The sequence below is a fragment of the Aotus nancymaae genome, unplaced genomic scaffold (genome assembly GCF_030222135.1).
Source record: "Aotus nancymaae isolate 86718 unplaced genomic scaffold, 86718_ANA_hifiasm-v0.15.2.pri h1tg000030l, whole genome shotgun sequence".
Lineage (NCBI taxonomy): Eukaryota > Metazoa > Chordata > Mammalia > Primates > Aotidae > Aotus > Aotus nancymaae.
In genome coordinates, this window is record NW_026988443.1 from 35,906,614 (window position 1) to 35,920,968 (window position 14,355).

Here is a 14,355-nt window from a genome sequence, read left to right on the forward strand (position 1 = left end):
GATGGTCTCGATCTCTTGGCCTCGTGATCCACCCATCTCGGCCTCCCAAAGTGCTGGGATTATAGGCGTGAGCCACCGCGCCCAGACTTAAATAGTATTTTTAAAAGATAATACAACTCATCACTTCTGAATTGTTTTACTACATTTTGCTGGTATCTCTCTTCTTGAAGTTATTTATGTCAATTGTAGGGTCACCACATTTTTCCGTGAAGAGGCCAGAGATTGAATATTTTAGGCTTTGCTGTCCATGGGCTGAATCTGTCCCCTTGACTATAGTTGCTTGCCCTCCATGACTATTGTAGAAAGTAAAAAGTTCCTCTTAAAAGTTTCCCTTCTTGTTAAAGAATAATAATAATAAATGTTAGATATAATAGTTTATTTTAAAGACTAACTTCCTTCAAAATCTTCTTGCTTTTTGCTAATAACTCTGTTAAGCTCTATCCTTTGTAGCTGTTAGACATGCTCACAGGCATGTAGTATATTCTGTGTGCTTGCACTTTAACCAAGATATTTGTGCTATACATGCTCACAGGCATGTCCCAGCTCACAGCCTATGCCCATTCCTTATTTAGACTTCCTCTGTTCCCTTTTCTCCATTGCTTTTACCTATTTAGGAAAGTTTTAAGTTGTTAGTCAATTGAGTTCACTTTAGATTGTGAGGTCCAGCTCCAACCAACAGAGGTCAGACACAGCAGTAAAGACCAAAGCATAAGGAATAAATATGCCTGCCTTTCCTTTGTTCATTGTACTCTCGTGGCAAGATGGCTAACAAGAGCACCCTTTCTGCAGAAAGTAAAATTGCCTTGCTGAGAAAACTGTTTGTCTAAATATTAATTTTTCCTTGCAGTACCTAAGAACAAGCATTCTATGTTGGAAATAGATGCTTGGTGCCACGAAGAAAAATTAGCACTGAGACAAAGGATTTTTTAGCAAGGCAATTTAAAAATTTCTGCAGGAAGGATACCCTTGCCAGCCATTTTGCCACGAGAGTACAACTAACAAAGGAAAAGCAGACGTATTTATTCCTTAAGCATTTGGGATTGTTCTTACTGCTGTGTTTGATTTCTGTTGGTTCGAACCAGACTTTTCAATTTAAACTAAAGCCCGACTGGCGAATGACTGAAAACTTTTTTAAATAGGTAAAAGCGATGGAGAACAAAAAGGAAGTTTAAATAAGGAAGGGGCATTGGCTGCGAGCTGGGACATGCCTGTAAGCACGTCCAGCTCAGATATTTTGGTTAAAGTGTAAGGACATACAAGGTACTACGTGCCTATAAGTATGTTTAACAGCTACAGAGAATAGGGCTTAACAAAGGGTTATTAGCAAAAAGCAAGAAGGCTTTGAAGAAAAATTTTAAAACAAACTATTATTTTTAACACTTAATGAAACTTGAAGAGGAACTTTTCTACTTCCCACGTGCTGTCTCTAACAGCTATAGTTGCTAAGTTCCCATGAGGATAGCATTTTATGTGCAATGGATCCGTAGTACCTAACAACATCCCTGGTACTCAAGCAGGTGCTAATAAACAGGTGTTTAATGCAGTCAAATAATAGAAAGAATCAATGAAGCAGGGCAAAGTAAATGCATCATGATTATCTGTTGAACGGCTGGATCTAGCTGAGATGCCCTCACCCCTGAGCTACATTACCCTGCTTATTCATTCTTTCTTTTGTTTGATTCCATTAAACACCTGTTTATTAGCGCCTATATGAGGACATTGTTGGGTACTAAAGATCCATCGCACATAAAACGCTGCCCTCATGGCAGCAGGAGCACATCCGCTTACAGGTGCGGCTGCTGGAAGGCGGCTTCAGGTCGACCTTTCCTGGGCTGCACGGCAGCTCCGTTGCTCTCCTCCCCAACAGGGACTTTGCCACCTCATCAAATTCCTTAATGGCAGCCTGGGTAGTGGGTGTGTCTTTCCTTTCTGAGATAGCTACAGGGGACACCATGAAGAACTCAAGTGGAGACTGTGCCCATGAAGGCACTTTACTGTCTGTTCACTGTGGCATCCCAGCTCCCAGCACTGAGCTTGACCAAGGGAGTCCTCCATTAGTGTGGCCGGGGGTGACCCCACAGTCGGCTACTGAATGAAAGTGGTAATTCAGGGGAGGGCAGACATCATCCTTTGGAACCTGGCTCAAACAAGGCGGCACCGCCAGCAAAGAATGCAGAAAATGACAGGTTTGTCTGGTGAATTGGCCTTTGGTTAGTGAACGAGCCTGTGGGAGCCCGAGGGGAGTGAAGGGTGCATGAACCACTGTGCCCTTCCTGCTACTCTGTAAGCTTTTCAAGTTCAGTGTTGGACAGGTAGACTCTCAGGGGCTCAGACCATTCTTTGGAGGGTTTGGAGTTCTGGGGCATTGAACTCGAGTCAGAGACGTGGTCCATCTACGGGAACTCGATGGGCGTGTGCCTCCTATAATTTGGGGAGCTCCAGGGATGGGACTTCTGACAGAATCTGACGGCTGGATTCAGATTCCTTTCTAGGTCAGGAGCCTGGGATAGTGGAAGGTGGAGGGGCTCTGCAATGAGTTACCCAAGTCCCAGTCAAGGAGGCTGCGGGCTCGACTGTCACACTGTCACAGACCGAGTACTAATGCCATAGCATCTCATCCCCTGCAACTTACTGACCCAATCCTGTGGCTGGACCTTTACTAAGCACCAAGGAATATGTGTTAACAACCAGTCACTGTGTATTTGCTGTGCCCCAGCTTTGTTCACGCACTGAGCTAGCGCTGTTGCCAGACACGGGCTTCTGGCTTCGTCCCTCAGGAACTTTCCTTGTAGTGTCTTGGGGGCTCCATTTCACTGATTTGAAACTATATTCAAGAAATATATATATATTTTTTGAGACAGAGTTTCGCTCTTGTTGCCCATGCTGGAGTGCAATGGCATAATCTCGGCTCATCCCAACCTCTGCCTTGAGGCAGGTTCAAGGGATTCTCCTGCCTCAGCCTCCCAAGTTGCTGGGATTACAGGCATGTGCCACCATGTCCGGCTAATTTTGTATTTTTAGTAGAGACGGGTTTTCTCCATGTGATCAGGCTGGTCTCGAACTTCCGACCTCAGGTAATCTGCATGCCTCCCAAAGTGCTGGGATTACATGCGTGAGCCACCACACCCGGCCAAGAAATATTGTTAAAGATGACATTGATTGAATTCAATACTTTCTTTCTGAATGCCTGCTCAGGACAACATTACAAAGACATATGTAATTAGTACATGTCTCCCTAAATCCCCAGAAGAGTGGGAAGCACTTGGAATTTGAGGTCGAACAGAATCTCAGGTTCAAACCACGGCTGGATCCTGATAGTTAGCTGACCCTGTCTGAACCTCAACTTTCTCACTCTTAAGATGGGGATGGTAATAGTTCCTACCTCCTAGGCTGGTGAGGAGGAAGAAATGAGAACAAATATTTAAGGCCTCCTGCATAGTACCTGGCCATCACCACGGTATGTCCTGATGTTTGCAAATCAATCAGTGTATTACACTGCATTGAGGATGTCTGGGATAGTCCTCGAATATATCAGGGATTTGTATCCTGGTAAATCTCCTCCTTCTATTGGAGTTTTGTGCCCTGTATGGGTAGCGGCGTGTCAGAGATGCCCCCCGAGTGGACAGCAGCTGCTCTGCCTGCCACTGGGCTACTCCACCCAGTGGCTTTGTGCCAGCCCCTGCTGCTTCTGTCGGGGGAGGTGGGGATGAGTCTCCTCACTGGCCTCCTTGCCTCTAGGTTACTCCTCTGCAAGCCTCGTCCATGCCACACCGCAGCCTTTTGAAGACACCATGTACAAGTCCCTCCTTTGCATGGTCCATGTGGTGTCTCCCCACTGCTCTGGTCCGTGTCTGCATTTTAGGGCTCTGCCTGCTCCCCGCCTAAATCTGTGCCCCACCTCCTCCAGGCACCTTGCACTCCATCCATCGCAAGTGAGTGCAGTTTTCTGGACAAGCTGAGCATCCCCCCATCTCTTTGCCTTGGTAGGAGCCATCCTCTCTTCCTGGAGCACCTGCCCCCTTCTATACTTGATTCCTAAAGAACTCAGAGTACCCTGGTTCCCCCTCACCCACAGTGGGTTAGACATCCCCTTTCTGTTCCTAGAGCACCAAGCACAATGTGGTCAATGCCTGTTACTGTTCTGGACTCTGACCTCCATGCTTTGTGGTTGAGGATGAGGACAGTACCTTGTGTCATACAGCTGCTGTGAGAACAAGATGGTGTGTGCATACAAAATTCTTAGCGCATAGGAGGTCTCTGGTCACTGTGGTGATTATAGCCATTACTAGTAATACCCTAGTGCCCGGCCTGTGACCAGCATTCAGCAGGAGCTCAATGAAGATTTGAACAAAGAACCTAATCCTACCTTCTTCATGGACTGGGGGTTTCTTGGCCACAACCACCCCCAACACCCAAATATCTAGGGCTTGCCCCTTCATGCTTAGTGGTTTTCTCCAGGCTGTTTAAGCTCAAAACTTGAAGGAAATGGCAGCAAATTGTGGGGAGTGAATGTATTTCTAATTTTCTAACTTAATTGCGCCTTCCCCAGGGTACAGAGAACAGCTTTGCCCATCTCCTGGGCAGGCTGGACGTGAGTCTTCTTTGGTAAGGGATGCAGGCTGGGACCTGCCTTTCACTGCCTGCCTGAAACCCTGGCCAGGCTCAGGGAGAGGGTCCTCTGGGGAGCACCTTCATGATGCCTGTTCTTGGGAGAGCCGGGTGTGAATAATTTCCACCAACGACACAGATGCTGTGTGGATATTCCGCAGCGTTCACGACGCAATTCAGCACACGCTACACGCATTCATGTATTCACTACAGAGACACCTTCACTTCCAAACGCAAAAATCTGGGGTTTTAACGTTATTTTAACGTGCTCCTGCAGGAGCACGTGGAGGTAAGAAAACCTGGCTGAGGAGCTGAGCGTTTGCTAGGTGGCCTTAGGTGCCTGCTGTTTGTGATGGCAGAAAGGGAGCTTTTTGCATCCAGGCTGCAGTTCCTGATGCCCTGGGTCACAAGAGAATAGAATATGGTTCTCCACGGGGCTGGTGCCGGGCCTGTGAACTCAGAGATAAAATGACCAGGTGGGGTTCCAGGGAAGGTAAAGTAGGGGAAGCTGCTGGGGTACGCACAAGAGGGGGTGGCTGTGTAGGTTGCGGGGCTTTAACTGGGGTCCTAGAAGAGGCTCTGTGTCCGGGAGCAGAAGAAGGAAGGGGGATGGCGGGACCACCCCTTCTCCCCAGAAGGTTTGAGGACCCCCGAGGCTAAAGCCAGCAGACGTAAAAGGCCAGGAGTTCGAAGCCTACCGGGACCCGCAGTGAGAGACAGGGCAGGGTGGGCTCATCTTCCCGATCACCGCGGGGACACTTTCAATGGGGAGGGGTCCCCGTCCCGTCCCACGGCCCCACATGGCCAGCCTGCTGGGCAGCTTGGGTCGCGGAGAGGGCGTCAGAGTTCGAGGGCTTCACCCCCGCCACTCCACCCAGTCCCGGCCCTCGAGTGCCCTTATTTTCCTGTCCGAGTCTGGCCCGGGGGCGGCGGGGGCGGGCGGGGCGCGGGTCCCCTCGCTCGGGCCGCGGAGCTCGGCTCCCGCCCGGGCACCCGCGGGGGCGCGGCTGCCGTGACGTCACGCGCCCCGCCCCCGCGCCCCGCCCCCTCCCCACATTCCGGGCGGGGCGGGCCGGGCCCGGCGGGGCTCACCCGCCCCAGCCCCCTCCCCAGGGGACGCCCCTCCCGTGGGGACGCGCCTTCCCGTCGCGGGTCGCGACCCCGCCCGTACCGCGGACTCCGCCGGCGAGAGGCCGAAGCCGCCGCGGCCGCCGCCGTTGCCGCCATTGACGTCAGAGGGGCGGGCACATGACCCCGCGGGGACCAATCGCGCGGGCGCCCCGGGCTCCGCGAGCCCAGAGCGCGGCCCGCCCCGCCCGCGGCCACTCTCGCCCGGACGGCCGCGCGGACACACGCTCCGTACACACGCGCGCGGCGGCGCGGGGCCCCCGAGACACACCCGCCCCCGCCCCGGCGCCCGCCCTCCGCGCCCGGCCCCGGTCCGCCCTCGGCCTCCCCCGCCCCTCCCCGCCGCCCGCCGAGCCAGGTCCGCCGCCGCGGTCATGCACCCGACGAGCTAGGAGGAAGCCGGGAGCCCCGCAGGAAGCGCCGAGGCCGGCCCAGCCCGCCGCACGCGCCGCCCCCCGCGGGCAGCGCCCCCTCCCCTGCGGGCGCCCCCAGCCCCACACCCCCCCACCTTCCCGGGGGGTGGGGGGGTGCGGGCCGCCGGATCCGGGGGCCCCGCCGCCCCAGCAGCCCAGGGCAGCCCCCTCTCCCCGCCCTCAGCCCCCTCCCCCGGCGCGGCCATGGATGTGACCAGCAGCTCCGGCGGCGGCGGCGACCCCCGGCAGATCGAGGAGACCAAGCCGCTGCTGGGGGGCGACGTGTCGGCCCCCGAGGGCACGAAGATGGGCGCCGTGCCCTGCCGCCGGGCTCTTCTGCTTTGCAACGGGATGAGGTACAAACTGCTGCAGGAGGGCGACATTCAGGTCTGTGTCATCCGGCACCCGCGGACCTTTCTCAGCAAGATCCTCACCTCGAAATTCCTGAGGCGCTGGGAGCCGCACCACCTAACGCTGGCCGACAACAGCCTGGCGTCCGCCACGGTGAGTGGCTCTGCGCGGCTGCACCCCCGCCTCCCCTCGGGGCCCGAGATGCGCCCTCCCTGGCTGCCCCCTGGCGCTGCACCTGGAGCCCAGGGCCTGGGGGGCGGTGGGGGGGTGGCGGGGAGAACGGGGAGAACCAGGGCGCCCCGCTCCTGGCCTGCTCGCGGGGCTCGATTTTGGAGTCTGAAGCCCAGACCAGCCGGCCGGGCTCGGGAGAGACCCTTAGAATGCTGGGGACTCAGCCCACCCTCAGGCTGGGTGCCTGGGGACCTTCTGCCCCCAGCTCTTGTGTTTCTGGTGGCTGAGACCGGGGGATGGATCTGACGCTGGGCCCTGTTGGTGGTGGGGGTTCTCTTCTCTGGAAGCCCCTGGCCCATCTGGATCTGAGGGGTGGGGGAGGGGAAAACAAAACACCACCTCTCAAATTAAAAAAAAAACCCAACAAAACAAAACCTCGAAACCCCAAACCCAAAGAATTTCCAGAAGCCAGTTCCTCTCTCTGGTTTACCCGTCCTTTATTCTCTTTCCTGCCGGGGCTGGCAGGCAGAACGAAGTGCTTCCCTTTCTGAAAATCTCATTCGCACATTGGGAGGTTGGAAGTGGAGGGGGAGGGGGCAGTAGTCCTGGAATATCTTAGGACCTAGCGGTGGTCGAGCTCTAGCTTGGGAGCTGCTTGGTCGAGCCCCGGTCCGGCATTGTCTGTAGAGTATGTGTATACGTGTGTGTTTTGTTGCTGGAGGTTTAATTTTGTTATTGTTTTTAAAGACATGGCTAGGACTGGGTCAGCTGGATGAGTCGGAGAGGAGAAACCATTGATCTTTTCTGAAATCAGATCTGCAAATGGTGGCCTTCTTCGTACGTGGAGAAAGACAGCTGTGGTGGGGTCAGGGGGAGAGTGGGGGTGGCGGGTATGAGCCTGAACAGGATGCTTTGTGTTTTGAAACAAGAACAGTTTGAAATACCGGCTGTGGTTTGGGCCTGAGCCTTGCCGTGGGGGTCCCATCCTCTTTGGAGGGGTGGCTTGTCCTCCCTAGAATGCACACTCCCCCTTGGGGCCACCGTGATCCTGTTTACTAAGCACAGGGGGAGGGGGCCGAATCCACTGCCTGCCCACACCTGTGCCAAGAAAACCCAGCCAGGAAACAGGGTGTCGCTTACATGGCATGTCACAAACGTGTAGCATGTGTAGACATTTCCCCGGCATCCATGTTCCCTTGGTGGTGTGTCACAGGCCATGACACATGCCCCAAGGAATGGGGAGTGGGGAAAAGTTAGCTGAAGAATCCTACTCCTGGAATCAACCCCCACCCCCCACCTCAGAGCGTTGCAGTGCTCGAGGACTTTTATTCTGAATTTGGGGACCGACATGCTTAGAGCACCTATTTTATCTTTCCTGTGGGCACGTTGGTGCAATATCTGCAAAGACTCCTTTCTCAGGGAGAATTGCTGGTCGTCGGGAGCCAGTCTAGTCCCCAGTCAGGCTGGTGCATGTTCTCAAGCCTGTCCCGCGCCGCAGGCCTCAGCGTTGGGCTTTCCAATGGATGGAGGGAGAGCCTGCCTTCCAAAATTTGCCAGTACAGATTTGTTTCTGATATGGGGAGGAACTGGTGACCACGGAACCCTCTGCCTGGGATCTGGAGACCTCAGATCTGGCTTCAGAATTTTCACCTGGCTCGGGGATTTTTTTTCTCTTCCACCCCACAAAATGAAGAGGAGTTGAGGGGGGAGGAAAATGGTTAGAAGAAGGGACAGTGACCTGCCATGGGAAGGCCAGGCCGAGCCCCTGCTTCCCTTGGAAGAAGCCAAGAGTGAGTGTCCCACTGCTACTGTCCTCAGTTTGTGAGGCTAATGGCTCCCCATTTACCTCCAATTGCTCAAGAGGTATGTCTCAGAGAGAGAGTAAAGAAAGACTTGAATAGCCAGAGGCCCCTACCTCACCTGGGCCAGCCCAGGTGGGTGTCACCTGTGGTAGTGAGGATCTCTGTGAAGAGCACCTGTCTGGTACTGGGGACTGAGATTTATCCATGGAGCAAGATTCCTCTTGGCAGAGCCATGCTCTGGCGTTAGGAAATGTGGTAACAGCTACCGGGAAGTGTCCGATGGGCTGGCTTAATCCCCTTTCCGTTGCCTTTCATCACCAAGCCCTGCAGGCAGGAGGTGTCCTTAAGTCTTGCCCTTGCCCCCTGGTGGGCTCCAGGGGGCCTTGCCACAGGGCCTGTGAGTGTGGAGGTGGGGCTGTGAGGGCTGGCATGGCTGGAGCGCTGGCCTCCAGGGCAGAGGTGAGGTTGGGACCGCCACCAGGGCCCTTGTCCCATCATGAGACACCTGGTTGGTGTCCAGGCTCTCAGGGAAGCAGAGGCGCCCCTGTGGGGTTTCCCTGAGGCCTGGGCATTATGTAATCTGTCTGCGTTTTATAGTGCGGCCCAAGCACTCTATTGAGAAATATGAGTCCAAATGAAACAAAGGTGAATTTGAGTGCAGTTTCCTACAACAAAAACACATTGCAGTCCTGTGGCTTTGCAGCAGCCCCTGGCCCAGCCCTGAGCTGTCGGTATACCAAGTATGTTTCCTGTAGAGTCATACCCTACTTAAAATATCAGTCATCCGTATTTTAAGCTGTCTACACAGCCTAACTCAGAATCATCTGGTAAATATCTGGTTAATTGCATGGGCTTCAGAAACAAGACCCAGAGTGATTGATATGGAGTCAAACCAATAAACAAACCAAATACTCTTTTTTGCCCAAACCTTCTGCAGCCTGTCTCCATTGATCCAATTAAATGAATCGTGAGAGATTTAAGACCAGGCTTCTAGGAGCACAGCTGCATCAGGCTGGGATGCAAGCATACTGGAGCTCCCAGTCCCAGCTGGTGGGTGACACAGCTAGGTAGACCTTTTAGTCTGGGGTCCAGGGACCTGACACCCCTCCAGGTTGTCTTACGGGAGGAGCCACAAGCCTCACCCAGCTGGCCTGCCTGTAAACTTTGCCTCCTGTGGGATCAGGTCAGAGCTTGCCCTGCCCTGGTCTCCTGGGCCAGTTACTGATTAAATCCTTGCAGAGTGAACAGCGTGCCTAACGTAGCTTGTGATGGCTGCCAGGTCTGATGAACCTGTGCTTGGAGACTTTGGATCCGAAACGCTCATAAACAAAGGAGAAAGCAGACAGGCGACAGCTGACTTGGGAGGGGAGATGGGGAGGCCAGGGCCCCCTCCCTGGGCGACCCAGGACAGCACCTTTGTGGGGAAGGGCCTGTCCGCCCAGGCTGTGGCCTGAATGTGGTGCCCCATTCTCTCTTCGTACTCAAACTTGTCAGTCTCTGGGCCCCACTGGCTCTTCATGGTTGATGATGGTGTTGTCAGTTGTAAATGACAGCCAGGGCAGCCAGGGTTCTGCATAAGTGGCTGGGTTCAGCGGGACCAGAATCCATTTTGCTATTCTTGTCTCTGGGTTGAATTTGATCACCTGCTAGACATTTATGTCTGTGGGCAGAGGGCTTTGTCTGTAGGCTTTGTTTCTTCTGCACCAGAGAAGTGCAAATAAGCTGCTTACCTTTTATTTCATCTTACTTTTAAGACATTGTGGCACACGGTGTTTCAGAATGGTGGACCCAGTCACAAAGTCCTTTATTGATTTACCAAACAGGGGTTGGGGCACAGGTGACAGTAGTGTTCTTTATTCCGAAGCCATAACTCATCAGTGGCTTGTTTTTAAATTTTCACCATTCCGCTGTTTGATTGAAATGTTTCCGGGCATCTTGTTATGGATGGGAAAGGAGAAGCCACCTTCATTCTCATCTGTTTCTTTAGTCTGGTGTTTTCTTGGTGGGGAGCAGCCATTGTCTGAACTCGGACTTTGTTTAGCACATGCTTATTGCACACCTACTGTGTGTCACTTGCTGAGCAAAGAGTTACACATCTAGATGGCTTGGTTTCTACTTGAAAATTAAAATCTGTGTTTTCCAGGATAGTCACAAATCCCATGAGAACTCATCTGTGTGCACATGCATGCATGTTAATTGCTTTTTCACTTTTGTCACTTACACCCCTTTCCCCCCATGTCCCCAGCCTGCCTTTAATTAATTAATTTATTTTATTTTATTTTTGAATAGAGACAGGGTTTCACCATGTTGGCCAGGCTAGTCTTGAACTCCTGACCTCAGGTGATCTGCCTGCCTCAGCCTCCCAAAGTGCTGGGATTACAGGATTGAGCCACCGTGCCCGGCCGCCTTTAATTTATATGATGTTTTTTGTGGCAGTAAACACAGAGATTTTTTCCCCCCTTTCATGTCTTTTGTCATAGGAGGATTTTGGAGTGTATCAAAATTGTTTCCTAGACAACTTGTCTGATGCGAGGTGGTGGAGGGGAGGGGCTGAGACAGAGAGGAGAAAAAGTCAAAATTCTCTGTAAACCACAAATCTGGTCTGCCTTCCGCAGGCTGTAGTAAGTGAGTGCATTTTAAAGAGGGAGTAAGTTTTGATGCTGCCATTTGCCTGGTGTAATCTGAGATGCCTGTTCTGGCCATGGCAACATTGTGCCAGTCCAGGTAGAAGGAATTTCACTGCATGTGGCTGAGCTTTCCTGCAAGCAGGTGACAGAAGTGTCAGCTGCTGCTGGCTTGGGCTCCTGGGCCCACAGGTTGCTGGTGTGATGGCCCTGCCTACTCCTCAGTTTCTCACCTGGCAGTGAGAGAGGGCATTTCTGGGGCACTGTCCTGGGCAGGGCGCAGGGGGACTTAGTAGAAGACAAAGCTGTCCCAGGGCACCTCAACTGCTGCCAGCGAGGGCTGACTTGTCTTGAGGGTACCCGATTGGTGTTTTGTTGGCATGCATATTGCAGGGGGGTCATCTTACACCTTTGATTAAAGGAATACATGAGATTAAGTGAGGCGCCCTGGCATAGGGCATCTCCGCCGTGGGGCCAAACAAACTTGGGCTTTGTGGTCTCATGGCTCTGCATCTGGGTTTGGAGGGTGCCGTTTCTCAGCTGTGTGACTTTTGGCACTTTGTTTTCCCTTGCTGGGCCTTGTTTTTTCTCCATCCTTAGGGAGGAGCACCTCATGTCTAGGCTTGCTGTAAGGATTGCAGAGGATGGATAAGCACCTTCTAGTATAGTCCGCATACAGTGACCAGGATTCCAATTCCTGTTTTGCTAATTGCCCTGAAAGAGCTTCATGACATTCTGTATAAATGGAAGGGATTATTGTTACCTAAAAATCGGTGGTCTCCAGAGAGTTCCCCCAGATGAACAGTGCACTGGGGAAAGTTAGGGGTATTTAGCAGGTCTCATTGGTATAAGGCAGTGAAATTGTTGAAAGCAGTTTAAGAAAAATTCTTTGGGGGGCATAGTCTAGTTTCTTAAAAAGGCATTAAAAAAATTTGAAAAACTCATATATGCATCAAGTAGATTTGATTACTACAACAGGCATGTAGTGGAAAATGAAGCTTCTCTTACTCAATGCCCGCACAGCCCCTAGTGGCCCTCCTTGGAGGCCAGTGCTGCTGCTCGTTTCTTGTGTATCTGGACATGCGCACACAGCGGTCCACCGTGGTCCTTCACTGGACAGAATGTTTTGGAGACCCTTCGTGGGTGTGCAACTGCCTTGTTCTCTTTCACTGTGGCATAGTGTTGTGTTAGAGTGGTGTACCTATGGGTATGAGGGTAGACCCTCCCATATTGTTGGGCATTGAGGTTACTCCCAGCCTCTTTGATATGGTTTGGATGTGTCCCCACTTAAATCTCATCTTGAATTGTAGCTTCTATAATTCGCTTATGTTGTGGGAGGGACCTGGTGGGAGATAACTGAACCGTGGGGGTGGTTTCCGCCATACCATTCTCATGGTAGTGAATAAGTCTCACCAGATCTGATGGTTTTGTAAGAGGAAACCTCTTTCGCCTAACTCTCTCATTCTCTTCTTGTCTGCCACCATGTGAGACGTACCTTTCACCGTCCACCATGATCTTGAGGCCTCCCCAGCCACGTAGAACTGTGAGTCCATTAAACCTCTTTCTTTTGTAGATTGCCCAGTCTTGGGTATGTCTTTATCAGTCCAAATGGACTGATACAGTCTTGTTCCTTCAAAGAAGACATTTCCTATTTTTATGCAGTGGAGATGTCTCTATTTTGATCGTTTGCATGTTCTTTTGCCTACTTCTTTGGGAGGAGGGAGCTGAGCCTCTTCTTGAAGAGGGAAGGGCAGTGTTGCCTGGAGTTGTTGCTACCAGGAGTCATGCTTTGGTCTGACTAAAGGTCACCAACCAGGGATCCCCCTCAGAGGGTCTGGCCACTTGGTTTCTCCTGGAGCTGAAGGAACACAGCTGACCAGGGGGCTCTGACAAAGACACACTGACCTCCACTCCCAGGACAAGGGTCTGCGCAGCTCCACCTGAGGGCATCGTTTTCTGTTCCCCAACTTTCAGCTTTCCCCAGGATGGAAGCCAGGCCACCCAGCCCCATGGTAGAGAAAGAGAGGAAGTGAGAATTTCTCTTCCTTGCCTCTGGCTCTGTTGATGAGCCACCCAGTGTATTCAACAGGCACCAAGAGAGACTGTGCACGTTTTGAAAGGAAGATTCGCTTACATCAGCAGAGTCCTAACCGATGTGCATGTGGGGGAGGTGTTTGGTGTGTGTATTGAGGCAAAGGAGATGGCAGAGAAAATACTTCTGGTGCTGAAATTGGTTCCTGACTTCAGTAGCCATTTCCTTACTCCTCCCATGTGCACAGTGCTCGTCCTGGCATTTGGGGTGTGCGGTGAGGCCACAGGAAGAGAACCCCGGGCAGACCCAGTGGAGTAGGGGAGTGAGGACCTGGACTTTGAAATCAGACAGGGGAGCTTGAATCCTGCCTCAGCAATGTCCCAGGAGGTGACCTTGGGCAGGCCCCCTGGCCTGTGTCCTTATCTGTAAAGAGAGGATCAGAGAGACTTCCTCTTAGCATTGATGTGAGAGTAAGTGAGGTGAGGCCCCGGTGCCTTCATGCCCTCATTCAGCAGGTAAGTGTCACCGCTCTAGGCACTTGAAAGAAAACAAAAGCCTGCCCTTGTGGAGCCTGTGTTGGTGGGAGTGGGTGACAGACAACTAAGTTAAGAGCAAGTAATTAGGCCTAGCCAATACAATGAAACCCCGTCTCTACTAAAAATAAAAAAATTAGCAGGGCGTGGTGGCTCACGCCTGTAATCCCAACACTTTGGGAGGCCAAGTGGGCAGATCACAAGGTCAGTAGTTTGAAACCAACCTGATTAACTTGGTGAAACCCCGTCTCGACTAAAAATACAAAAATTAATCTGGCATGGTGGCGTGCACCTGTAATCCCAGCTACTTGGGAGGCTGATGCAGGAGAATAGCTTGAACCTGGGAGGCGGAGGTTGCAGTTAGTGGAGATCGTGTCATTGCACTGCAGCCTGGGGGACAAAAGCGAGACTTCATCTCAAAAAAAAAGAAAGAAATAAAAGCAAGTGATGATAAAATCTGATGACCGGGATCATGGAGAAAAGCAAGTAGGCAGGTGGGTGGAGCGAGTCGTGGACTGCTTTGTACAGAGTGGTCAGGGAAGAGGGCAATAGGACTTCAGGGGGAGGAGCATTCCAAGTAGGAAAACGGCAAGTGCAAAGGCCCTGAGGCAGGAGATCTTATTTAGAAATCACCTGGTAAAGTGGCTCGTACCTAGTACATGCTCTGTGATTGTCAGTTTCCTTCTCTCTGCT

At 52.3% G+C, this 14,355-nt stretch overlaps 1 protein-coding gene and 1 pseudogene across 1 annotated transcript in view; one reads left to right on the forward strand and one right to left on the reverse strand.

Moving 5' to 3' along the window:
- Window positions 1-6,112, reverse strand: part of LOC105726499 (microtubule cross-linking factor 3-like) — a 39,157-nt pseudogene extending 33,045 nt beyond the window's left edge.
- CMIP (c-Maf inducing protein) overlaps window positions 5,933-14,355 on the forward strand; it is a 259,594-nt gene continuing 251,171 nt past the window's right edge. Inside the window, exon 1 of the mRNA XM_064383341.1 lies at window positions 5,933-6,653. Coding sequence (XP_064239411.1) covers window positions 6,354-6,653 — 300 coding nt within the window. The 5' untranslated portion in view covers window positions 5,933-6,353. The remainder of the gene's footprint in view (window positions 6,654-14,355) is intronic.